The sequence below is a fragment of the Malaya genurostris genome, chromosome 1, assembly GCF_030247185.1.
Source record: "Malaya genurostris strain Urasoe2022 chromosome 1, Malgen_1.1, whole genome shotgun sequence".
Classification (NCBI taxonomy): Eukaryota; Metazoa; Arthropoda; class Insecta; order Diptera; family Culicidae; genus Malaya; species Malaya genurostris.
The window spans coordinates 17,570,290-17,596,991 of NC_080570.1; the positions used below are offsets into that span (position 1 = coordinate 17,570,290).

The 26,702-nt window shown below is 38.3% G+C and overlaps 2 protein-coding genes and 3 non-coding genes across 8 annotated transcripts; 3 read left to right on the top strand and 2 right to left on the bottom strand.

The window, feature by feature from the left end:
* Positions 1-6,266: 6,266 nt before the first annotated feature.
* Positions 6,267-6,338, bottom strand: Trnag-ucc (transfer RNA glycine (anticodon UCC)). Its single transcript has one exon. It is a non-coding gene; the product is annotated as a tRNA-Gly (tRNA).
* Positions 6,339-11,512: 5,174 nt separating this feature from the next.
* On the top strand, positions 11,513-11,586 carry Trnan-guu (transfer RNA asparagine (anticodon GUU)). The gene has a single exon. It is a non-coding gene; the product is annotated as a tRNA-Asn (tRNA).
* Positions 11,587-12,171: 585 nt separating this feature from the next.
* Positions 12,172-13,546, top strand: LOC131433849 (UPF0415 protein C7orf25 homolog). The gene is made up of 2 exons (XM_058600457.1): positions 12,172-12,444; positions 12,502-13,546. Exons 1-2 carry the CDS (start codon positions 12,286-12,288, stop codon positions 13,459-13,461), a joined length of 1,119 nt encoding a protein of 372 aa, XP_058456440.1. The 5' UTR covers positions 12,172-12,285; the 3' UTR covers positions 13,462-13,546.
* Positions 13,547-14,419: 873 nt separating this feature from the next.
* Positions 14,420-25,836, top strand: LOC131433741 (exportin-7). Of its 4 annotated transcripts, XR_009230298.1 has the most exons (14): positions 14,420-14,653; positions 14,752-14,955; positions 15,019-16,802; positions 16,890-17,034; positions 19,835-20,118; positions 20,196-20,386; positions 20,451-20,662; positions 20,733-20,871; positions 20,940-21,017; positions 22,630-22,852; positions 23,902-24,021; positions 24,098-24,191; positions 24,630-24,844; positions 25,024-25,836. XR_009230298.1 is itself a non-coding variant. In XM_058600326.1 (13 exons), exons 2-13 carry the CDS (start codon positions 14,953-14,955, stop codon positions 24,663-24,665), a joined length of 3,309 nt encoding a protein of 1,102 aa, XP_058456309.1. In that variant the 5' UTR covers positions 14,420-14,653; positions 14,752-14,952; the 3' UTR covers positions 24,666-25,836. The 4 variants fall into 4 exon arrangements, 3 of the variants coding, with proteins under 3 accessions (XP_058456309.1, XP_058456316.1, XP_058456326.1); XM_058600326.1 differs by having other exon boundaries at positions 24,630-25,836; XM_058600333.1 differs by having other exon boundaries at positions 14,780-14,955; positions 24,630-25,836.
* On the bottom strand, positions 22,371-22,442 carry Trnaq-cug (transfer RNA glutamine (anticodon CUG)). The gene has a single exon. It is a non-coding gene; the product is annotated as a tRNA-Gln (tRNA).
* Positions 25,837-26,702: the final 866 nt, after the last annotated feature.

A 26,702-nucleotide genomic window follows, 5' to 3' on the forward strand; every position in this document is an offset into this window, starting at 1 on the left:
ATACATATACACAGAAACATAGTAATTATTATGATTAAGAAACAAACTTATGAGAAATGCGAACGCAAGGAGGAAACCGCAGATGTAGTTCATATAGTAATTCGTTAATCGTATAGATTTGTTCTATTATTATTTTTAAATTTCGTTTAGAGAGTTCAGTTCGTTCTCCTCCGTGCGTACTGATCGGTTTTCCTACGTTCACAGGTTTAGTGCGCAATCTATCAAAATCGCGAGGGCGAAGACAAGCAAAAAAATAAAAATAGTGAAGCAAAAGTATAATAACGAAAGAGATTATTTAACAAACAAACAAAAAAAAACAAACAGAAAGAGAGCAAAATGCGACCGTAGTAAAATGTCGCAGAAGAATCTATTGTTACACGAGATCAGTTACGTTAGTTTAGTGACAAAATTGTATAAACTATGAATAAACAACAAGCTACAAAAAAAATTACAAAAAGCGAGCGCAAAGATCACTCCCAACAACAACACATCGAAAGCATATGTTATGATGAACAAACGGCGGCGGTTGAGGTTTAAGTTGTACCTGTTCGAGAAGCGGTAAGCTGGAAGCTAGCCACAGATTCTTCTTCATTCTTGTGATGATTGGAAATCGTAACATTTTGGCTTACATCATTGGCTACCTTCCTGATGAATTTGCCGAATTGAATTGAAGGTTTCAAAGTTTGATCTGAGTGCGATATGCGAGGCAGTCTACCAGTCTGTTCTGAGTTCCGATGCGGTTTGAACCCCATTGACCCCCCAGGGTCAGGAGGAGGAGAGGAAACATTCGAACTTTTGTGTTCAAGCAATGAATTTTTGTTTTATCGGCCATAGTTTCCTTATAAATCTAATATTTGCTTAAGGACCTCATAGCGATTTGCGATCATCAGCTCATTTGTTTATATTATTTCCGTATCATCTTTTTAGATCAGGGATGCCAGGTCTGCAGATTCGTCTGTAAGTCTGTTGATTTCTTATGTCGTTTTCGCTTGAGCAAACTGAAACTGACCCAGAGTAGTTTTATCAAACACTTTTCACGAAACTGTGTTGGTTTCGCACTTAGCAACGGGGATTTGAGCAAACCTGATAAAAAACCAGGTTCAAAACTGACTCGATTTTCAGTTCAACAATGTGAAAACTAGGTTCGAAACTAGCTTTAAAAAAACGGTTTGGCAGCAGTTAGGGTGGAAGCTGGGTTAGGTTTGGCATCAAACGAAAACGACATTTAACAAAAGAGCTGTCATGATTTTGTAGTTGTGTTATAGTTGTATTTTTCGTAAAATTTACAGATTTTTTAAATCGACACCAACTTTTATTTTTTTTACTCGTTGAACTCTGATTCTGTGCATCATACTTCATAGTCCGCAAATTTCTGTCGAGTTCAGAAGACATTTAAAAGATTCACCTGTAATCTCCGGTTGAGATAATTGATCACCGGATTAGTTTGACTACAAAAAGGCGCATAGCCAGAGCGAAGATTTTTTTCGTAAACCGACAGTTCATTTTGCTACTCAAATTCTGTACCTCAGATGAGAGTTTTTTTCACACAGAATAAAAAACTCAACAGATTCTCATTAATATTCATGATTATTCTGAAATTTTCCATACTTTACATTTTGAAACATAGATGTTTGGTTGGCAGCTCTGACCCAGAAGATGTAAAATCAATCTAAAATACTGAATTTTTCATATCTCGATGCAGTTTTTGGTGCAACTAGACTTATGAAACTAATTTATATTATAATAAAGCCTGAAAAAGAAGATTATTCAACTAGTTTCACGATGCTCGTACCTCCCGAGATGATGAAATCGATTAAAGGGCCTAACGGCAAATGAGAGCTTCCATTCGTTTACTTTCGCCGCAGATAACAGCTATACAGACTCGTAAAAAACATTTCAAAATCCAAAATTCACTGATCCTTCCGATATTCCAGCGATCCCAGTAAGGTCTCTGACTGTTAATCGTAGATTCTCGAGCACCAATTCCTTGATTTTATTGACGTGTTCATCATCAGTTGATGTTGATGTTGTCCTGGGCGTGGTTCTTCGTCAACGCGTTCTCGACCTTCTTTGAACAACTTGTACCAATTAAAACACTTGCTCGAGACATACAATTATCACCGAAGGCCTTTTGCAACATTCTGAACGTTTCGGCACCAGAAATGTATTGAAACTTCTTTGTTGAATATTTTCACTTATTGTAAAAATCGCCGATTGTATTTTTAATACTTCAGAAAGACAGCCGTTTACTAGACACTAATGAATATTTTGACGTGACACTTGCCACAAATGTCACTGACAGTCATACCAACCTAGGGAAAAAAGATTTTGTCGAGTAAGCTTTCCGCGCGAAATATAATTTAAAAGCCTTACTACTTTTTGCCCACAGTATTGTCGCTACAGTACTAATCTGAAATTCGCTGGACAGTCCAGCGCAGCGACGTCAGTTGAACTGCCATTTTCTATACATCAACTGATAGAATCATGTTACTTTATACATATTTTGTTGTCTTGTTTATGAACCACGTGCTTCAACATAAATGAATACATTGTCTTGTCTCCACTATCGAAGCAAATAACGATGGAATATTACTTTCTGTATGCGCTTTAAGTTGATAATGTATGTTTAGGAATCAATGGGTTTGACACTGAACGTTACAAGGGAGTAATTTTCCGTAAAATTATGAGTGACAGTCTACATACGCATGACAGTCTACATACCATTGGTTCACAGTGAACATCGCTGGAGCAACATAATCAGGCGAGAGAGACGTCGCTTCCTATTTTTCCTGCATGCACAATAGTAAGGTTGCCATTTTAACCAACAATAAAACAATAATTTTGTGTGAAGTGAAAGCACACGGTTAAATTGAAGTACCCATTTATGTACATTATTCGACCCACTTCCGACAAAACTGGAAAGACTCATGTAACGGCTAAATATCGATTTCTCAATAATGGATTAAGCTAATATGTATCAAAAATTGGCTGATTAACTACCCAGTTTCAAATGAGGCAACGAACCGAAACTGAATAGAAAATTACCTATTTTTTTAAAGAATTCAAAAATCGAACGTGATGTATTTTTCGGATTGCTTAGAATAAGCAAAATATGTGAGAATTATTGAAACAATTTATTAAAATATTTACGTATGTCATGATTTCAATTTTATTAGTTGTTCACCCGGCTCTGCTATATACGTCGCAATAAGTGCACAGAGGTGCCGAATGTGTTTACATCATTGAGGCGATTTTCTTATTTAAGGAAATCAGTGAACTGCTGAATCAAGAATCGAACTAGATAAATCGGAACCCAAATTAGAATAATGCTAGAACTTACTAAAACTGAACGTTTTCTCGCTTCCAAGAAGCATTAAAAAAATTTCAACCACTAATGAGTAGGGTAACAGAGGTATTTTGGCCACTTCATATATTTTGGCCCACCTAGCAAACTTTATTGATTTCATCGGATTTTATCAATGTTAAGTAACTCATTTTGCATCAATTTGAAGCTAATCACATTAAATTACCTATTGCGGAAGGGGTTTTTGAAGATATTACAATATTTGGTGGATATTTTTATAAAGTGGGCCAAAATAAAATCAATCCTAAAGAGGGCCAAAATACCTCTGTTACCCTATTATTTGACCTATTTATTTGGTTCACCAACAATATGGATGTGGGTAGTATTTCACTCAGTTTTACATGCCCTTCCGACAGCTCGTATTGAAGTTAAAAATGAGTATTTGTGGTACTCATAAATTTCATTTTTTTTTATTTCAACCGTGTAGCACCCGAAATAATAGAATGATGTGAGAGCTGCATCCAAAATTGTGACGATCGCAGTGACATCTGCAAGTATTCGTCACGCCTAATGAGAAAATTTTGCACATTTTCGATTATTACGGAGCCATTATCGAAATTTCCTCAGTTTCCAAAACTAATCGTAAGATTGTGTATTTGATTTGAAGGTAAAATGGTTTATTTGCACTTTAAAAAAATTGCGCTATATCGAACCCTTTCATTCCCGTAAAAAGCTAAGTTTTCTATACTGACCACAAATTTACAATTGACATAACTTTCTATTAAGATAACTTTTCCTGTTACTTCTCTAGTAAGAGTTAACCATTGCGTATTCTGATAATGGGTGTGACTGATAATGGTAGCGTTGAACACATGAAAATATGAATGTTTAATTTTTTACAAACTTTTATATGACACGAAGACGGAATGATTATCAGGTTAACATAATCGATTGTACGTAATAACCAAACGTAACTATAAATGTACCCCAGTTCCCATCACTCCATAGCTCATTGTCTCCTGTTTCCATTTGAAGAAATCGTAGTTAAAGTCATTCCAATCGTTTTGCTCACGGTTCGTACCTTCCTATCTTTATATAGAAAACAATCACAAAATCATTGTATTCGATTGTTATTGGGACTGTCACAGAAAACATAGGTTTAGGTTAGTAACGTGTGAACGTTCCGGTAAAGAAAGTATTGAACTAATTTTGACAGACGCTGACGTTCCGGTGACAGAAAGTGACGGGTCGTCTGAATCGTACTTAAACTGGAGCAACTATTCTCAACCTGTGGTCCACGGACCCCGCGTAATTTTTTGGGGGCCGCGAATCATTTTCATGGCTTTTTTCTGTTTGCAGTTGTTTATAGTAGTACGTGTTGCGTCAAATTTCATTGTCATTTTCATGTTGAACCTTACAAGATTCATACGTTCAATGTCTTATATCATCGACGTCAGAGTATGGCCAATTCAAAACGGCTCGTTCTCGTAGCAACCTTCTCTCCTGTCTATCCAAGCTATCAACGAAAATCGGTATTTATCTGTACGATCCATGAATTATCGGTATTTTAGGAGTACATCTGTATTGCGGTATAGAGGTCAAATATCTGTATAAATACCGAAATACCTGGCAACGTTGCTGTCATTTCCTATGCATCAACTGATAGAACCATGGTACATCATACATATTTTGTTGTCTTGAACCACGTGCTTCAATATGAATGAATAATTTTTTTTACCTCCACTATCGGAGCACATATCAAAGGATCACTTTCTGTATGCGCTTTAAGTTGATAATGTATGTTAAGGAATCAAGGTTAAGGTTTGAGGCGGAATGTTACAAGGTAGTGATTAATGTATCGCATGACAGTCTACATAACATTGGTGAACAGTGATCTTTACTGGAGGAATATAATCCGGCGAGAGAGACGTCGGTTCTGATTTTTATTTCTGCAAGCATGATTTGTTTACACCCAAATTGAAGATTAGTATGGTCGATGCTAAGCGGCATTAAATAAACGGAGTTTCGTGCGATCTGTCAATTTCCGTATCGTTTCGCTTCGCAGAACACGTCGCCTTCATTTATGCTTCACTCTGAAGGCCCCTACACACATTCAATTTTCCGGACTATTTTTTGACAGCCTGAGTCGGCAGACACTTGTACCCAATTAAATCGTCCGAAATATTATAAGATTTTTTTTGCAATTTCAAACTGGATTTCGATACATGTAAAACAATCGATTGTGGCTAGAAATCGGGTTGTTTCACTTGAACCGGACTTTATTGAGGAATTGTAAATAATTGCTTTTCCCATTTCTATTTATTTGGATACAAATGTGTTTCGACACAGATTGAAGAAAAACTGAACGCGAATGGAGGCCTTAGGGTGAAGGGGGAAAGCGACACGACCACGAAGCGAAGCGATGCTAAACTTGACAGATAGTAAGGAGTCGCGAGGCAGCCCTCCGTCCATTCAAGTTAAGCAGAAAAATGACATGTATGTCAGAGTGAGTACTATACGATCGGTCAGTAGTCACTTCGCAACGCATCGAGTTCACTCTGACATACTTGTCATTTTTCTGCTGAACTTGAGTGGACGGAGCTCTGCCGCGCAAGTTTCGCTTCGCGTCGCGTGTCGCTTTCTCTCTGGCTACACCCTTGAGGTCGCTGCCAGAGTTAGCACTGGTTTATTTTTTGTGATTTGAAAAACAAAACGACCTAAAGACTACTAGGGATAGCAGCCAATGTCATAAATGAACAAAATAAATCAAAATCCATCTGATACTTTGCAGATTCCGAACAGCGTGACAAAAGGTTTTTTTCATTTTTTTCTATATATGTTGGTTCGATTTCATTCCGATATTGAAACTAGGAGGAGGAATAGAAAGGAATCGCTTGTTAATTCTGGATGCGAGGCACACATAACTGAAAATGATGACAGTCGAGCAACTAAAAAAACATCCTGCGTCGGCCGGGAATCGAACCCGGATCAACTGCTTGGAAGGCAACTATGCTGACCATTACACCACCGACGCGTGCGCAGTGTTGCTAGCGCAGAGTGTAGCGACCGGAGTAGTGGAAAGCACATATAATGGACGCAGTTTATTTGTTTTGTATTTTTGTTTATTTGTGTTCCATGAACAGTGAGGATTGTCATTGGTTTTTTCCAGTAAAGATTTCGTTTGTATTTTGCTATTACAATCTTGAAGCTAGGCTTAACAATGAATAAATAAATCTTTAATTATTATACTATTCTGTGGGTACAAACATTGAACACTGGTTAAATTATTGTGATAAGCTCAAAGCGTGTAGCGACGTTTTGACAACAGATGTTACTGTTCCAACCACGGAAAATAGTTTCTTAGAAAAAAATTTTAAATTTTAAACAATGAAATATTTTTGTCAAATAATGAAAAGCATAACGTTCTCCATAACAAAAAAAAAAGAAGAAAGTGGAATCCCATTAGTGCAATATGGCCTAGATCTTTGAGTCAAAATCATTAACATTTTTACGATCGAAAAATGAAATAATTATATTTATGTTCGATTGTGATCAAATCATGAGTAACTGACCGATTTAGCTATCGGTATATTTTTTATTTGTTCCGAAAAAAATATAATTCTCAAAATTTAGATAAAGAAAAGGAAGAAGATTGACAAACTATATGTTTTTGAAAGCTCTTTTTACCGGAAACCCTCACCCCTAGCAGAAAGAAAGCCGCCAACGATGATAAGGCAGCAACCGCGTCTGTAAATAGTGTAATTAATGAACAAAATAAAAGTAATGCTAAACCAACCGTGTATAAAGCAAAGACATACCGATGTAGACCGAACTAAAACCGGAATGTACCGTTCAAAGACTACTTCCCCCAACTTCAATCTCCTCTGTAATCCGATTTGAATTTAGACACTAGCAGATCGTTTCTCCCCAAGACCCAGCCGTAATGTTAAATAATATGTCCCTCTTCTCAAATTTCCCGGTGCTTAAGATATCCGTCGTTGTGTACACTAGAGAAAAATACTACTTTTCAATCAAGCGCGAACGATAATGGCAAGGATCGCGATGAGTGTTGCGACAGAAGACAGTCAGTCCCCTTGTAGGAACTCAAGAATACTTAAATCAAATCAAATCTAACCATGAAAATACACACATACACACTGCAAGAAATTCAACACTAGACTACACTACACTACGCAACACTGACAGTAAGCAGAGCGCAAGCAATTTGCAGTAACAGATAGAGAATACGAGAGAGACATGAGAGAACCGAAACCGAATAACCGGCGGAAAACTAGGTATTCGATAACTATATTATAGCTATTACGTATTTTAAAAGATAAAAAAAAAAACAGATGAGATAATACAAAAAACTGCGCGTATATTGTAAGAAATTAAACCTAAAGAAAAAGTATAGTGACAAATTAATTTAAATAAACTGAAATGAGAAGAAACGGTTATTACAAGTGAATGTCGAATTTTTGTTGGATGCCGAACGGAGTGCATGATTTTTTTTGTCCGAAATATCCTTGCTTCTTACTTAGGAATGTAAATATATCGAGAATCATTTTATCATTTCGATTTTTTCACGTTTCGCTTATCAGTGCTTAAAGCAGTTCAAATTTGTACAAACCAAAAATACCTAAATGTTCTTTTATCATGTTTTAAACCCACCTACCTCTATTCTGTATCTCAATCGAGTTTTAGTTTTCCATACAAAAACATCACTCGATCGAAATACATAGTGCATCTTTTATTATTCATGAGATGGAAAAACGCTAAGTAATTCCTATCATCAAACCCGTTCTTCTATAAACTTTTTGAGAAAATTGTCTTGTTGAAAATGATGTCTCATATAAATGAGAATTCTATTTTTAACCAGATCAGTTTGGGTTTCGTCATGAACATTGAACTACTCATTTACTTCTTGGAGTAACGGACATGGCAAAAGCAAAAAAATCTTCTGGGAGTTTGTTTAGCTAGACATAGAAAAAACATTCGACAGTGTTTGGCACAAAGGCTCAATAGCAAAAATGTCCGACTTCCAGTGTCCTTTTATTTATAAGATATTTTATTCAGGCCTATTTGCGTACAAGCTTTACGTGGCCGATTTAGCGAAGGTTTTAGATAAAAAAAATTTTGTATTGGATCTCGCTGTCACCCTTTTTCTAGGGGGAGAGGAGCTTCCATTTTCCTCCTGCGAGGATTGAGAGGCAGTTTGTTCGTGGTTCGTCCCGACATCCATTGCCCTGGTATTGTTGTTGATTTCGTTGCTAGTTGCTGTAGATGCGCCTTGTTGTACATTGTTTGCAGTTGCTGGTTGCTTAGATGGTAAGCTGTTAATTGCTTAGATGGTAAGCTGTTAATTGTTCTATAGGGGATACGTTGGATGGTTTCGTTGAAAGGGATGCTTCACTGTTGTTGGTGACTGTCACAGGTGTACTGGGGTTGGTGTGAAGGAAGCACCGTTGTCCTTTGGTATAGTTGTCTTCTTGTCCGGTTTATCACATGGCTTACCGTAGTGAACAGCTTTTTGTCAATATTTACATGTGGCCATCTGATTGTCATATGTAACAAGTGATTTGCACGGGATTCTTGTATCCTGACCGAATGTCACATAAGAAGGTCCTCCTCAAGCGCATATATACTGGATTGTTGTACTTGATATTTTCATGCTCCACATAGTGCACATTATTATTGTCTTTAGCGAATTGAATTGCATCCAACTCTTTATAGAACTGGATATAAACAACATTATTGGTCTTATTGCATTGAAGTAAATGCACACGTTTAATGTCAAGATGCATTTGCTCCTTAAGCAAACCTTCAAGTTCTCGTATCGAAGGTCGAATTTTGCACTGTCTGAAGACAACAATAATTGTATTCTTTCGTACCGGCGGTAGCTTTTGTTCGTTTGGTTCACTCATTTCGAGATCGTTCTATTGTTCACTACACAATACTGTACTTGGTTTCTTCTGTCCCGAACGTAAGCGGTTTTGGTTTATCGACTGACTTGGATGAGATGTGAAACCGAACTGATTCCAGTGTCCTGTTTATTTTATACAAATGATTCAAACTTATTTAACCGATCGTACTCTTCAGGTTAGCTATCAGAATTGTAAATCTAAATTGCTACCCATACGAGCAGGTGTTTCGCAGGGTTCGAGCGTAGCTCCAATCTTGTATAATATTTTCACTTCTAACCTTCCGAATCTACCAGTTGGCTGCAAGAAATCTCTATTCTAGGACGATACAAGTCTGTTAGCCACAGGTAGAAATCTACAAGTGGTTTGTTGTCTACGAAGAAGCTTAAATATTTTTGATTATCTGTCAAAATGCAAAATTGTACCAAATGCAGCAAAAACGCAATTAATTATCTTTCCTCATAAGACAAGAATTTCTTTTCTTAAACCAAACGATAATCACATTATCAAATTGAATGGCTTGAGATTGACATGGTCTGATCAAGCAAGATACTTAGGTTCAACGTGTGATAAAAAAACTCACTTTCAAGGATCACATGGAAGGAATCCAGGCAAAGTGTAATAAATATATTGAATGTTTTCATCCTCTTTTAAACATAAATTCTAAGCGCTCTGTCTTGAAAACAAATTGCCAATTTATAAATGTTCATACTAGCCATGCTTTATGCAGTACGAATTTGGTCAAGTTGTTGTTCCACCGGGAAGAAAACGCTTCATAAAATTCAAAATAAAATAAATTATTTTGAAGCGTCCTCCCTGGTTTAGTACACATGAGTTATACAGACTCACAAATATAGTACCATTAGATTTAATATCACATAATACTATAAGCAAATTCTTTCAAAAATCGATATAATCTTCAATGGAGTCGATTCACTTCCTAAATCAGTTAGTAAATTAGTATGTAGGTTCCTTTTCCCCATTACACATTACAAGTAGGTTCTGATTTCTCCCTACAAAAATATAGAATAGAGGTGACTATTTTTTTCTATTTCAAAAAACTATCTAAGGGACAAGGTTGTATGGAAAAAATAAAAAGGTTTGGCTACACCAAACTTTTTCTGTTCCTTTTGGGTCCCATTAGAAACTATGCAAAATTTATAGTCGATCGGTGAAACTATATTTTCGCGCCCGAATTTGCAAATTTGTATGGGAAAGCTGACTTTTTACAAAAAATATCGTCAGAAGGTAGGCTCTAAAAATAAGCGCATATGCCATTTTTGTAGGAAATTTAACGATTTTTCAGAAGTCAGAAATTTCTATAATGGCTCCGTAATAATCGAAAGAGAAAGTAAACAAAGAGAGGCTTTGTTCGCAGTTAAGCCCTTTTGTCGTAGAACGATAGAATTGCAAAATTCAATCACCATATTTACCACAAAATAGTGTGATGGCGATGCGATTTGAGAAACTTTGATGCAGATTTTTTAATTTACTTGAGTTCAAACGAGTTTAGATGGTAAATCTTTTTTCGCTTTTACCCTTATGCTATCCTTATTCGTTGCATTGGCTCAATGGGTGAGATGAAAATTGGGATATTCGCGTTGCTATAACAGCAGAATTGCAAATTTGTCGAGCTGCGTTATCTGTAAAATTGCAGGTTGGAGCTGAAGCGGATATATTATATTCGATTTCATTACAATTCGTTGATTGGAAGTCGAGTAATCCGCAAAATAGTATGGTAACTCTACTAAAGAGATGACTACTGGTACAATATCCCTTTATCCATAGACTCTCATAATTTGGACTATGCTTAAACATCATACTTTCAATTACTGAACAAGGAAAATTTTGTGCTGTTATTCGACAATTCACTTTGCCGAGCTCGAGTATTGGTTTCAAGTGTGTAGTTGCTAAGGATTGGTTCAGCAGCCGAAGCAACAAACTCACGGGTTTCATTCTAATTTAAGGGTGTTTTCTGTAAAAATGTTGATAAACAGTTAGGTATTTGAAAGCAGCTATTCTTTTGTTGTTGAGTGAAAATTCAAAAAAAAATAATCACTTCATTCAGTGATTTTGATTGTTTTCTCAAGAATAATCAACCAAAAGCAATAGAAGGAACTACATTTTTGTTAATCAACAAGTAGTGTTTTGCTAAAGTTGAAAGAAATATGAAACCACCATTTTCCGTCGTTCCTAATCTATTCTACTAGCCTAATGTCAATTTTAATACGGTAGGTAGAAGAACAACAAAGCTAGCATTTACACATGAGTCACTAGCACTCATCCAGCCTCCGTGGCGCAATCGGCTAGCGCGTTCGGCTGTTAACCGAAAGGTTGGTGGTTCGAGCCCACCCGGGGGCGCGGAAACTTTTTTTGGTTTCCATTTCTTTTTTCTCTCATAAGATTATGAATAATTAAACGAAAATTAAATAAGTGTAAAACCGTCCAAAACCGAAGATTCGTCTTTTTATAGAGAACTCCGCAGAATACATTTCCAATCGAACATAATGATGCTCCAAACGTGAGGAGGAGGAGGACGCACTGTGACAGAAAGCATAGGTACGTAGTTTTCACTGAACAATGTCAAAATTAGGCACTGGTAAAAATCCTAATCGCTAGAAAAAGAAATTAATGACTTGAAACATTATTTTGTTGTGTTTGCACTAGTAATTTTATTGATAACTAGTCGTGCCTTACCAGAATGATTCAGAATATACCTACCGCTGGAGGATGTTCCTTGTGAATTGAATGATTGATTCCACTGGAACTAAAGATCAGTTTCGTTGTAAACAGAAATGCTAAAAATAGAATCTCTTTCCCAAAACTTCAGCCAATTGAGCGAGCTAGCAATGAGCACTTCCAGTTATGGTGCGTTATTCGGAGAATGAGAGACCGTTTGTTTACCTTGTATTCGACACTCACGAAAGAAGGAGGGATAACTGTCAAAACCAGTAAAATCAACTTGTTTCCGCATATAATTTTTCCTGAAATTTCTTTGTTGTTTATTTACCTTCGGAGCTTTAAGGTACTTCAGAAAGTTTCTAGTTAAAATCAAAAACAATGGAAAATGAGTACACTCAGGAGGAACTTACCTGTCTGACTCAGGAGAAAATTGATCTTGGTGAAAAACTGTTGACCGATTTAGCCAAACTCGAAACAGTGGATGGAGTGCGAAAAATCTGCAAGAAAATCACTCAGGAACTGAAGTTTTTAAACAAGGTAGGAAGAAACAACATTTACACAGGGCCACTTGATTTTGAACTGTCCTTGTTCTAGGTCAAGAACACCAGGACAGTTTCCGTTAACCACATTCTGTGTAGCAATTTAACACACTTTGGTTGCCTGGTGCAATGTCTCTTGAGCTGTGAAAATGTTATACATGTCGATTATCCTTTGCCGTTGGAGGAACAAGGTTCAAAGCTGCGAGTGGACATTGTGGCCGATGGAGGCGCAACCTGGATTAAGGTGATTGCCCGTAACCCGAAATCACTGAGTGATGCTGTTCACGGTCGTACTAGCTATGGATCTAAAAGTATTCTCGAGCAGGCAGAAGAGTACGTGGAAGCGGCTGAATCCAATCCTCACATGTTTAAGCCACCCCGGGTGGTGTTCCGTTTTCTTAGTAACATTGATGATGAATTGGTCTCGGAGCTGCAACAGATCGGAGTAACTGTGCTGGTGTTACAAACTTCCCAACCGGTTCCTAGAACCGAGACTGCTACGGTCAAATGTTTAAATTTGGACATTACGACACTGATCGCCTATATCAGTTCCATGACGAACGGATCCGCCCACTGGGAGTACAATGAACCACTGCTAACGGAACAGGCTCGTTGGGAACGAGAGAAACCAATCAAACCCCTGCTGGATCAGTATTTTCATGGGAAAGAATTGATCTGCTGTGAAACGGCCTATGCTTCGTTCAATGAGATCCTCTCGATTTTGGGTGGACCGAATGAAAAATCACGAGCCGAAGAGCTGTTTCGACGGGTTCGGGTCCTGGCGGATGTGCCACTGCCACAGGAGATGAAGCACATCAAAGTGGGCGGTAAGATAAAGCCACGAAGTTTGCAGATATTCGCTTTCGGGTTGATCCACGAAGCTATCACGGTCACATCGAACGAAGGATTTGTCCGGGCGGCGCGGATGCAGGGATTGGAGGTACCGGTGTTTCTGCACGATGCCCGTGCGTTGACGGAGGAAAAGGAACATAGCGGGCGGCTGCTGGCGGAATGATTGCATTCGGCAGTTAGAACTATTCAAATTTTGTTTTAAACGATTGTGATTCACCAAATATAATACAGCTGTGTTCAATTCGAAATTGGATAGTTTGTTTACTTTTGATTGGTTCCATCGATCATACTGAACTTACTTTGTCTCGGTCTTGGACGTGACTTAAATTTTCTTTTGAATAAGTCAGTTTTCTTTAACATTTGTCTGATAAAATTCAATCATTGAGGAAGGGGAGATGTCGATTGATAATATAATACCAAAATCTTTGCACAGGTTCTTAACAGCTCCAGCCACTATAAACCACCAGTAATTTAAATCGTGGAATTAGTCAAAATAACGAAATATTGAATCAATTCAGTCTCAAACTTTGATTTCGGAATCGTTCGACCGGACTTTCTTGTAACGAAAAACTATCCCTCTCTATCAAAGACACCAACCTGCTTGCTGCATCAGTAAATTGAACGCCCACCCAAATCTGCGTATCGTAACGTCAGGTAGGCGTAGCAGAGCGAATCGCATCAAGCGATTTTGACAGCCATCATCGCAGCAGCGCCGACCATCAGCGGCCCTTACACGATCATTAAAAGTGTCATTACTAAAAAGTAATGGCACTTTTAATGATCGTGTAAGGTCTACGAGTTCAGTAATGATGGAATTGTGGATTTTCCATCATTACCAACATTATTTCTTCTTCTTATTTTTTTGTGGAAGTGATGAATATCTTTACAACTATACGCGAAAAAATGACAAAGTGTAGATTTAAATTGTTAATATTTCATTAACCTTAACGTTTTAATGGCAAATCAAATTTATTTTCAGCTAAACGAAAATAAAAATATTGCTATTGCTGGAGTAGTTACAAATACTCATCATTAATAATGAACGTGTAATGCTAAAAAGTAATGATGTACAGTAATGCAGTAATGACGAGCGTTTGAGCAGAAGTGTCATTACTTAGTAATGACACTTTTAATGGTCGTGTAAGGGCCACTATCCGAAGAAAACAGAATAATCGTCTGTCGAACGAAGTAAAGGAACACACAAGGGAGCAAGGGTTGAAAGCGAACAACACAGAAGAAAAAAAGAAGTTTGCGCGAATGGTGATGTGCAACGATACCAAATTATCAATAAATTACTAGGAAAAGGTGTGCTAAACGTACGAATCATTGATTTCAACACTATCGAAAGATCCAAGGTAGGTAAGACGTTTGCCGGTTTGCTGTTTGCGAGGGTTGACGGGAGTCGTGAAAAAAGCACGCAAAAATATCCGACGCGTTTTGTTTGCCGCTGCAGGTTTTTTTTTTCTTTTTTTGGTGCGGAGCCGTGTCGTGTGTTTCGGTAATGCGCTGATTGCACCGGCTGCTCTGCGAGGAATCATCAATCCCCCCTCGGAAAAAGGCTATTGCCGGCGCTCAGGAAAAATTCACCGATCCAACTTGTGTTGTCATTGTTTACAATTGACATTATTCTAGTTTCTGCTATCGACTGTCGGACATGGTTAGTCCTGTTCGAAACACATCACATTACCGAACTAATTGAATGCATTTTTGGATCTTGTAGGATGTACAACAACTAGAGTTACTATGTAAGCAATTCTACGAATCCCAAGATGCCCAGGCTCGGGCCGAGGCCGAAAAAGCTTTATACCTATTCCAGGAGGATCCGGATGCGTTACCCAAGTGTCAGCAGTTACTCGATCGAAGCAATTCAAGTTATTCCCAGTTGCTGGCTGCAACCACGCTAACCAAATTGGTTTCGAAAAACATTCAGGCCTTGAGTTTGCAGCAACGAGTTGACATCCGGAACTACATACTCAACTATTTGGCAACCCATCCCAATCTACAGTCGTTTGTTATTCAGGCCCTGATCGCGCTGCTGGTGAAGATTACGAAACTATGCTGGGTAGATTTATACGAAGATGAGTTCATTTTTCGGAACATTGTTCAGGATGTGAAGGAGTTTCTGGGTGGTTCGGTGGAGCATTGTATAATTGGTGTGCAGATTTTGTCTCAGTTGACAGTGGAAATGAATCAACTGGCGGAAACGGCTTGCAATTTAACTTTCACCAAGCATCGCAAAATTGCCTGCCTCTACAGGGATTCCCAGTTGTACGACATTTTCATCCTGTCATGCACTCTACTCAGTCAGGCGAAGGATAATTGCTGCAAAAATACAAGCTACATGGACGAAGCCCAGCATGGATTGTTTACACATTTGCTCAGTCTTGCCCGAAATTGTCTCAGTTTTGATTTTGTCGGTACTTCGGCCGATGAATCGTCCGATGACATGTCAACTGTGCACATCCCCACGAATTGGCGCCCGGCATTTCTGGAATCGGATTCGGTGAAGCTATTTTTCGATCTGTACCATGTTCTACCGGTTCGCCTGTCGAGTTTGGCTCTATCCTGTCTGGTTCAAATTACTTCCATCAGGCGATCAATATTTAACAACAGCGAACGTATTAAATTTCTTGCTAAGTTGGTCAAGGGTGCCACCGACATTCTAAAAACGTCACACGGTCTGAGTGATCCGGAAAACTATCACGAATTTTGTCGGCTTTTGGCACGACTCAAGTCGAACTTCCAGCTGGGCGAACTGGTTACTGTCGAAAATTATCCCGAAGCAATTCAACTCATAGCCAAGTTTACCGTTCAATCGCTGCAAATGTGGCAGTTTGCGCCGAATAGCATTCACTATTTGCTGTCGCTCTGGCAGCGTTTGATCGCTTCCCTACCGTACGTAAAATCATCCGAGCCACACTTTCTGGACACCTACACACCGGAGGTGACGAAGGCCTACGTCACTTCGAAGCTAGAATCGGTGCCCGTCATCCTTCGCGAGGGACTCGAAGACCCCCTGGACGACACCGGGATGGTACAGCAGCAACTGGAACAATTCTCAACCATCGGACGGTGTGAGTACGAGAAGACCGTCGCCTTGTTGATTCAGTTGTTCGATCAGACGGCCGGTCGCTATCAGGAAATTCTGTCCACGCCGGCCACTGCCAACCACCTGGACGTACAAACCTGCGAGGGGCAGCTGACCTGGCTGGTGTACATTATCGGTGCAGCCATCAGTGGACGTATTTCCTATTCGCACGATGATCATGATCTACTCGACGGGGACATGATCATTCGTGTGCTGCAGCTGATGACACTAACCGATTCGCGGTTACCTCAGTGTGGCTGCGAAAAGCTGGAATTTGCCATCATGTGTTTCCTGGAGCAAGTCAGGAAGGTCTACATCAACGAGCACCTGCAGAAACTAAAAATGTTCAAGCGGCTCAGTGAAGTTCTGGGGGTTAACGACGAGACTACGCTACTGACGGTTATTAGCCGGAAAATGTAAGTAGCTGAATTTTTGGTTTTCTTTCTCGGCCACAAACTAAAATTCAATTCAATTTGTTTGCTTTTTTGCATTACTGTCAACAGAATTACCAATTTGAAGTATTTTGGTCACTCGGAGCAAATCATTCGGAAGACGCTGGCACTGCTGAACGATCTTACGCTGACATTCAGCTCGATTCGACGGTTAATCAAACTGGACGAGATTCAATTTATGCTAAATAATCACACGGTAAGGGAATGTTTGAACATTTGCGGATGTCGATTTATTCTATGATTGTTGGATTGGAAACTTTTCCTGCGTGGTTCGAAATTCGTTCCAGAGCATAGATTGAATTTTTTTGGCTTTGAAAATATAATCTATGAGGTTAAACCAAGCCCGATGCTGTATTTTGTTCGAATCAAAATAATCCGATCGAACGAATCGAAATAAAGAATGAAAATTTTCATTTAATAAAATAATCAGATAGGGAAATTGTACCAATAGTCATTTCCTGAATAGAGCCAGCAAATTATTTTGCATATTACTCGGCCTACAATCAACGGGTTGCGTTGTGATCGGTCGATGTATATTCGCTTCGGTCGAAAGCGCTTAAAAAATAAAGTAAAAAATGGGTAATACTTTGGTTTGAAGAAAACTGTATTAAACAGAGATGGTAGATCTAATGGTTTTCCTATATGAGGTGAAAGGGAGCAGTTACCTTATTTCTTCTACATGTAGTTGCTACTGATGATTCATGATTAATATTAACAACAATGCGGAAACTCAATAATAATTATAATATATAATATATATTTTCAAGCTTTTGTTTTTATAGTTATTCGACAGATTCTTAGGCACTAAGCCTTTCCTTCTTTATTCAAAACTGATTATGACCATCGGTAATGTTACACTTGTGCGATTTTTGATTGCATGCTGACAGTGGAATGAAGGGTATTCTGATGAGCGTGAAATATTTCTGCGAATCATTTTCCACATCAGAACGTTACAAAGTATTATTCGATTTTCTCGTTGCATGATCAGAAAAGATCTGATCGAATACATTCAGTATTCGATCAGTACACAAATTGATTGTTTTTGCCGAGAAAAATGTTAAGATCACGCAGGTTGCGTAGGATGTCGCGAAGCCAAGCTTAGCATGAATGTGCGTGAATGATGATTTCGTGTTACAGTAGGGCAGAGTGAGTTTTACCAAAAACTGATGTCGGCCAAATTTGGCTGAGTTTTTGGTCAAGAAAGAAAGGCTTCCCTGTTAACCAGATCTACAGTGATGTTCGAAATAATAGCTGCGCGAAATGTTTGTCAAGAATAGCGTCGTAAACTAGCATACGTATGTTTCTCACTAATTTTTTAACAGTTACAAAAAAAGTAACGAATTTAGAAAAGTTATGCAAAAAAGTAACGAATTTAAAATAGCAGCATGAACGAAAAAACCAAAGTTATCTGATAATGAAAAAATTATTACTTTTTCTATTAGAAGTTATTAGTTTTAGTTAGAACTGTGTATTCTATCTAAAATATCACGTAACATTACGTAACAACATTTATTTCACCGAGGCTCAGAATTTGATAACTCCACTGACGTTTTGTTGTAAATATTTCATACCAAGTACGGTGGACATCGGCCCGTAGTCTATTTGATTGTTTCTTCCCTGATTTTCGATCGGATTGAGGTCGGGCGACTGCATGTGCCACTTAATCACACGGAAGCTTTCGCTCGTCCTCATTGTAGTAAAAATAAGGTGTTTGGTAGCCGTCTGAGAGATTGACACTTGCTATTTAAACCAAATAATACCACTCCACAAAATGTTACGTCATTTTTGACAAGCCAATTGATGAGATTTTTAAGAATCTAGACGATCAGTCATCGATCTCGATGTGAGTACAAGTACTTTTGGAGGGTTTTTCGTAGAAAATTCGGAAATTTTCTGTCAGATGACGTAGCAATGAAGAGTTCTAAACATTTGCTAAGTTACCGCGTATTAATTTTCTATCTGAACCATCAGACGATCAGTTTGGGCGAACGTTACTCGTTTTCTACCCCAATCTTTCGCCCTTATTCTGAATAACGACGTATTGATTTTTCGATCGAATGTGGTTCGGTCGAATCATAGCTACCTTTGATTTTGCTAGCGTTATTGGGAATACAAATGAAATACGGGGAAAAAAACGATACGACGTTATTCAGAATAAGGGCGTTTGTTTTGAGAGTATAATGCATTGTACCCCATTTTAGTAGAGGAATTAACATGTTTGATCTTGTTCGGTGGGCTTTAGTAATAACTGTTAACCGTTTTATATAATATTATGACCACAGATGTGTAGTGCTTTGAAAAACCCATCTTTCTGGATAAGTACAACACATAAATATTTTTTCTGGCTGAGGCCAAACATTAGAATGTCACCTTTAGAAAATTATACACAAATTAAACAAAGTATCCTCACAACTTTTCTGGCTTGAGAAAAAAAAAGTTCCATGATAGCGCTGCTCTTTTTTAGAACAGCTAAATTGGTTAAAGCCAGGGTAAAATAAATGATATAAAAAAGAACAGCTAAACATCGCTAGTCTTTGAAAATGAAACTTGAGCTCAGTAGACAATAATCAACTGATTCAAAATTAGCGACTATTTTATGCATTATTTATTAATAGACGTACACATAAACAAAACACGTTGCGTTACTGAAAAATACAAAAATACAAGAGCTACTAGTATTACGAACAGTATTGTAAACACCTTAGATTCTTTGACCCAGTACAAATATTTGAATAAAATACAAAATGGAAATCCTTGCATGAATATCAGTTGACAGTTCCCTAAAAAGGTTGAAGCCGTAATTATTCCGAAACAAAATAGTAGCTTTCTCTAACAATATTGACCAATAAATTCCGAATGAAGCAGGTAAACAACGAGAATATATTGTTTTTCATTGATCTAATCTATTCAAGATGTTACGTTAAATTATAGAATCCCTAACAATAGTAATACTGATCATGAATTCTTTCACCATTCGACACTCATTCAACCAACAGCGCGATCATTTTTCCTTCCTCGGAACCGGTGCGGTCAGTTCTTCGCGCTGCCGTAGCATGTTCTACACCTGTCTGGGTCGACTGCTGATGGTCGATCTGTCGGAAGACGTGGAACGGTTCAACACCTTCATGATGCCGCTGACCAACACCATCGAGAACATGATCATGATGAGCTTCCCGAGCGAGGAGGCACGCAAGGAACTGATCGGACTGTCACGGGACTTGCGCGGATTAACGCACGCTTTCAACTCCAAGAACCCGTACATGATGCTGTTCGATTGGATGTAAGCAAATGTCACTATTTCTATGCACTTTTGGACACTTGTATCAGCAATCGCTTATTGTTTCATAATTTTGCCAGATATCCCGACTATTCACCGATTTTGATTCGTGCCGTGGAGCTTTGGGCCCATGATCCGGCTGTGACTACACCGGTGCTGAAGTTGTTTGCCGAACTGGTTTACAATCGGTCCCAGCGATTGCAGTTTGACGTTTCCAGCCCGAACGGAATTCTGCTTTTCCGAGAAACTTCAAAACTAATCTGCTGCTATGGTAAAGCGCGGAAATTTCGGTAATTTGATTGAATGTTATGTCTAACGATTTTTTCTTTCTATAGGCGAAAGAATTCTTTCCCTGGATGTTCCCAAAGAGCAAATCTACCCGATGAAGCTGAAAGGTTATGCGGTGTGCTTCCAGATGTTGAAGGCCATTCTCAGTGGGAACTACGTCAACTTTGGTGTGTTCAAGCTGTACGGAGACGATGCGCTGGACAATGTTTTAAATATGACAGCGAAGCTGATTCTTTCGATTTCACACGATGATATTTTGGTAAGTTCGTTTTATTTTTTGGATTTCTGCTGACCGACGTACTAATCGTATCGTTATATCTGTTCCTCAGGTTTACCCTAAACTATCCCTAGCGTACTACATCCTGATCGAGTGTCTCGCACAGGATCACATCACTTACCTGTCCACACTGGAACCGCCCGTATTTCTCTACATTCTGGAGAGCATTTCGAAAGGACTGAACGCGTTGGGTTAGTTTTTGATGTTGTTTTGCGGTTTGTCACTGAATACATGGCTTGGCTTGCTTTTTTGTTTACAGATGTACTAGTAGGCTCTGGTTGCTGTTCGACGCTGGACTACATTGTGACGTATATTTTCAAGCAGCTGCAATTGAAAGGTAAGCTCTTGGTGAAAATTAGAGTATTTGCAGGGACGGTGTTGCGATCTAGTGAGGCTATCGCTGGTAATCAAGTGGTCCCAGGATCCTAGAACAGACCAATGGTTTTCTCTTCAAACAAACAATTTTTATAAGATTACTTGGAATCATACATTGTGGTCTGATTCCGATAACAGAATCACCTTCAGAACTGACAAGCAAAGCAAAGCCTTGGAAACTTTACTGTTAGTCTTTTTTCGCTCGGTTGGTCCTGACCGGGCCCCCTAAGACCGTGGACCCGAGGCACTTGCCCCCACTGCCTCTATATAAAAGCGGCTCTGTTACACTATAATAAACGCCTTTCTTCGCCTACCTCTACGTCGCACAAACTATGGAATTGACGGTACCGTTATAATTCCACCAAGAAGAAAACGCTTCAAAGGATTCAAAATAAAATTCTGAAAATGATTTTGAAGCGTCCTCCCTGCGGTTTAGTACAAATGAGTTACACAGACTCACAAATATAGAACCATTAGATGTAATGTTACATAATGTTATAAGCAAATTCCAACAAAAATCGATGCAATCTTCAATTGAATCGCTTAGCCCTCTGTATAAGTTAGTAAGCTAGTACACTGAAGTCTTTTTTATGCGAGTTCACGTACCGCATAAAAAAACCGCATAACTCTGAAAATTCGCATAAAAAATCGCATAACTCTGAAACTTCGCATAAAATCGCAGAAGGGAAACCGCATAACTCTGAAAATTTGCATAAAAAACCGCATAACTCTGAAAATTCACCTAAAAAAGTCACATAAAAAACCGCATCAAAAAGATCACATAAAAAAAGACTTCAGTGTATATAACAATTTTCCCTAAACAAAAAAAAATCACAGAATTGCGGAAGCAAATGATGTCTTAATGGTATTAACCAAATCAAATATGTAATAAGGCTGAAATGTCCCTACTTGTGGCTGAACACCTAATTTAAGTTCAACTCATATTTCAATAAACATTTATTTAAAAAAAAACGGTGCCGTTAAAAGCTGGCAAAGATCGTTCAATCCTGTATCATCTGGATTTGACTTCAACATTCCAGCCAACTTTTTACTTAGTATTAGAAATTATCATTAGAACAACAATCGCCCCTATTCTGAATAACGTCGTATTGTTTTTTCCCTCGTATTTCATTAGTGTTCCCCATAACGCTAGCAAAATATAAGGTAATTATGATTCGATCGAACCACATTCGATCGAAAAATCAATACGTCGTTATTCAGCATAAGAGCGAATGTGTCTTGATTTTACAATGATACAATAATAAAAATCAAACATTTCAAATAAAAAAAGTTCCTGAGAAAAAAAATTACAGCTAGGTTCCACCGAGATTTGAACTCGGATCGTTGGATTCAGAGTCCAAAGTGCTAACCATTACACCATGGAACCAGTTGTCATGTAGGGTGCTAGGATGTATACAAAAGAAGAAAGTTTTTTCCCCTCCATAATTCTGTTTTGTGCTACCGTTCCCGCACATTATAGGTAGCATCGAAATCTATTTATAGACTGCGGCAGGGACGTAATCGATTTTTTTATTATACAAAATTAATTTTTTTTCAATGATACTAATCAACAGAGAAACATATGCTGCTCGTGACGACATTCCCGAACAAAAAGATAAGGCAAAGTGTGCTGCCGGAAAATAACGTGTTCCTTAAGGTGATGGAGATGCATCCGGAGATACTGCAGAATCTGCTGTCGACGCTGCTGAACATCGTAATGTACGACGACTGCAAGAACCAGTGGTCGATGTCGCGGCCGCTCCTGGTGCTGATATTGCTCTACGAGGATTATTTCAGGTGAGTGTTGTATCTTTTATCTAGAAAGTTATGGATGAAGAGTTAGCAAGCAAAAATCGGAACAATCCTTCCTTTCAATTCTATTATTTATCTCTTGTCTTTTGGATACATATTAAGGGCAGGTGAATGAAAAAAGACTACCTCAAATAATCCTTTATTTTAGAATGAGAAAATTTTACACTGATAATAATTTCCTTATAGGTTGCATAAAGAAATTCTCTTCATGCAATCTGCAAAGTCAAGCCGCCGTTCCACACCGGCCCAAGTTCACTTTCCTCGTTCAACCGGATGCTTTTTACCCATTCTCGTCCTTTTGTGGGATTATGAAGAGTTTGGTTACTTTAGTCACTTGGTCAAGCTTTGAATTATTGGAATGTAGAAAATGAAATGTGCATGTGACATTAGCAAACGGAATTTCTAACACGAGGAAGGTAGACGTTAAGGAAGACTCAGTCTAAACTTGTAAGATCTTGTTTACGATTTATTACACTTTGCGAGGCAATCAATTAGAGAACTAATTATTAATTCTTTCCAGTAGTATGGGACAATCGATGTTATCATTTAGTAGGTCGAAAACGAAGATTTGTTGAAGAAGTACTCGGTTGTTTTGTAAAGTAGGTAGGTTGGTAAGAGCCAATCTTGGCCAACAGTAGAATAACCAAGAAAAATGAGTGTCTTCTGTGTGGAGCGAACGACAAGATAGTCAATTCATTTATTTGATTTATTGTTCCAATGCCGATTGACACCTGTTTCAACCGAAGAAATTATGGGATAAATTTACTGGGCCTTTTAAATTATTCTCATCGATTGAATTGCGTGCATCCCAGCGCTCCCAAACGTACACCTTGGTGATAATATTTATCTAGGAAGCCAGTTTCCGAGAGTAACTTCTATTTACTCAGAAAATAACCAAATGTGTGTTCAGGGCGCTAACCATTTTTTTTAATTTTTCGAATTTCATCCTCGATTCATTAGTGCGTTTGTTTGTTTGAGTACTATATTATAAGATAACACCAGCTAATATCTGCCTCACGCCACCTCTTTCCCAGGCAACTTCGGGAGAACATCCTGCACTCACAATCAATCGAAAAGCAACAGTCGATGGCATGCCTGTTTGACGCGTTGATGGACGGTATCGAGCGGAATCTGCACATCCGAAATCGTGATCGGTAAGCCGTAATTCCCTGACTGGCGACAATTCATTTCACATGAGCAATCGACTATTTTTCATTCTTTCCGTTTCAGGTTCACACAGAACCTTTCGGCGTTCCGTCGGGACCTCAACGATTCCCTCAAGTCCGCCAACAGCTTGGTTAACAACTCATCGGTGAACGAAATGGTAGTTTCCTAGTAATATTAACGCTCTATAATCACCTACCCCTATTTCCTGTTCTCGTTTTATCAGTATATGCGAACGTAGGGCCTTAGCTTAGTACCGTTTTTAGCCAGGGTGAGTGATATGCTACACATGCGTGTGTGTGTTCTGTTACGGTGTGCGTAAGTGCGTGCGTGTTTGGCCGAAATGTGTGGCTGACTAACAATGTTGTAAATGTATTCATGTATAAAATAACAGGAACTATATTAAGAAGCTAGTGGTTGACGCATTCGAATTTTAATATTTCATTCATTACAATTGAGCTGTACTCAGTAAGAAGCTTCTCCTTTTATTCATCATGGTCGGACATACCTCGATATGTTCGCACCTTTCAGACGGCTGTAAATAGAAATTTCACTTGCACTAATTTCGACTTTTTGTTCATTTTTTTTACTTCAACAGACCGTAGTTTATTGCTGTACTGATCCGTTCGATTGAGATTAGCTGACGATCCGAACTAATGTTAAAAAGTTTTGTCAATCTGAGCAAAGCAAAACTTGGTGAAACACCAAAAATCCCAAATACCTAATGTTACTAACAAATCGCGTGAGCGCGAGGCAAGCTTTTTAACATAAACACGTGACCGCGGCTGCTCGCACACCAATGCACATTTGCAGGTTTGGGTGTAGGCTTCAGTAGGCTTTGAAAAACAAAAAAAAAAACAAATAAAGATCGTTCCTTATTCGTTAGATACATTTTTTTTCTGCACTCATCGATTCACTCATTTCGTGTTTTAACTTCAAGCAAACCGTTCCTACTGTTTTCCTCTCTTTTTCTTTTTTTTTCTCCCACACAGCTTGACTAAAAGGTGACTTTGATTGGAGGAGAAAAATTCAGTAGACGTGATCCGTTTTGTGTTTTTTTTTTGTCTCGCGAAATTTTACCATTGGTTTGAGCCCATATTTCATTTCGAGCCAACCAAATCAATGAGTATGAATGGTGTAGGGCCGGCCAAATGCATCCGGAAATATTCGCCCTCAACTCTCTGATTGTTTCTGTTTGGAGGAAGTTTGTGCGCATATATTTATATAGTTCCATAAACCGTTAGAGTGTGTGAACGAGTCCAGTCAGAGGTTTGCTTCGTTCGGTTGGATGAGACTAGAGGAGTTGTTATAAACAAAGAAGAAGAAGAAGAAAACAAAAACAAATAAATATAAAAATCCTACAGCGCAGAAAAGAATTAATAAAAAAACAAACGTTAAAGCAAACTCAGTAAACGAGTCCGTGAATTCTAGAATGTAAGTGAAACAGTAAATCATTTAATGTAATCACTGATAGAGATATACAAAGAGAGAAAGAGAAAATGGACAAAAAAAATAAGAAGTTACTCTCCGCTTTTAGAAAAAAATTTATAATGAAGTGATTGAATTTAGGTACAACTGGAGAGTCTGTTTAGGAAACATCGTGCGGACGTTAGTTGCTCTACATAGTTAAGTGAAACAGGACATCCAATAGGAACGTGAAAGCTAACGGGATTCTAAGATTTTTAGGGTGTAACTGTTTTGCATACGTAGTGAAACAAAACAAAAAAAAAGAGTTGATGCAGGAAATGTACTATTGAGCAAAAGTGCACACAACGGTGTGGAAATAAAATAGAATCGATATTAAATTTTTTTTTGTATGCCAAACAGTTTCGTTGGTGTTCCGAAGTATTCCTTTACTGAGTGGGTAATAGCGAGATCGATGATGAGAGCAAAGCAGAAATCTCCAAACAATTAATGGAACGTGTCAATTGAGCCACTTTGCTTTGATCTCCTATCCCTAAGCTTCAAGACGTAGAAAAGGCATTCGAAAATGTTGGGCACAAAAGAGCAATTACTAGTTGGCTACCATAATTGTTCATCTAACAAGTTATGTTAACACGTCAATTCTATTGGTACGCAATGCTACTATTTTGGCGCGCATGAATTTGACATTTCTTTCACCTATTTGTATGTACGAGAATCGACGCGGACTCGTCTGAAGGCGTCATGCTCGCAAATAACGTCTGTCGCTTACGAATTGTTCGTGAAATGTGAGAGTGGGATATCTTGATAAGGAGTGTATCGAAAATAAGTTATCCACAAATTTTCATTTCAAATTAGGATAAAAAACGATACTTTATTCAAACTAAAAATTGATCCTTTATTGTACGAGGTTAAACTTTAGCATAATAAGAATTGGATGAAATTTAAGTTGTTCCTTCACGAATTTTCGAACTTTTGAACGAACGCTCTTCATCAAGTCCCGGACAAGTGTTGCATCGCATTTTTTGGACGCTTGAGCCCAAATTTTTTTGAACTCCTGCATGTTCCCAATTGCCTTACCAGTCTTCTTGAAAACCCTCTTCACGATTGCCCAGTAACGTTCGATGGGTCGATGCTGAGGGAAATTTGGTGGATTGATATTTTTCTTAACGAAATTTATACCCTTTTCCGCAAGCCAACTGAGAGTGGTTTTGGCATAGTGAGCCGACGCTAAATCCGGCCAAAAATG

Bases quoted from the DNA above. Each gene is read 5' to 3' on its own strand.
- LOC131433849 (XM_058600457.1), top strand. From the start codon at position 12,286: ATGGAAAATGAGTACACTCAGGAGGAACTTACCTGTCTGACTCAGGAG. The intron at 12,445-12,501 runs GTAGGAAGAAAC...TCCTTGTTCTAG, and splicing joins AACTGAAGTTTTTAAACAAG to GTCAAGAACACCAGGACAGT.
- LOC131433741 (XM_058600326.1), top strand. The intron at 17,035-19,834 runs GTAAGGGAATGT...TTCAACCAACAG, and splicing joins TTATGCTAAATAATCACACG to CGCGATCATTTTTCCTTCCT. The intron at 20,663-20,732 runs GTAAGTTCGTTT...TCTGTTCCTCAG, and splicing joins TTTCACACGATGATATTTTG to GTTTACCCTAAACTATCCCT.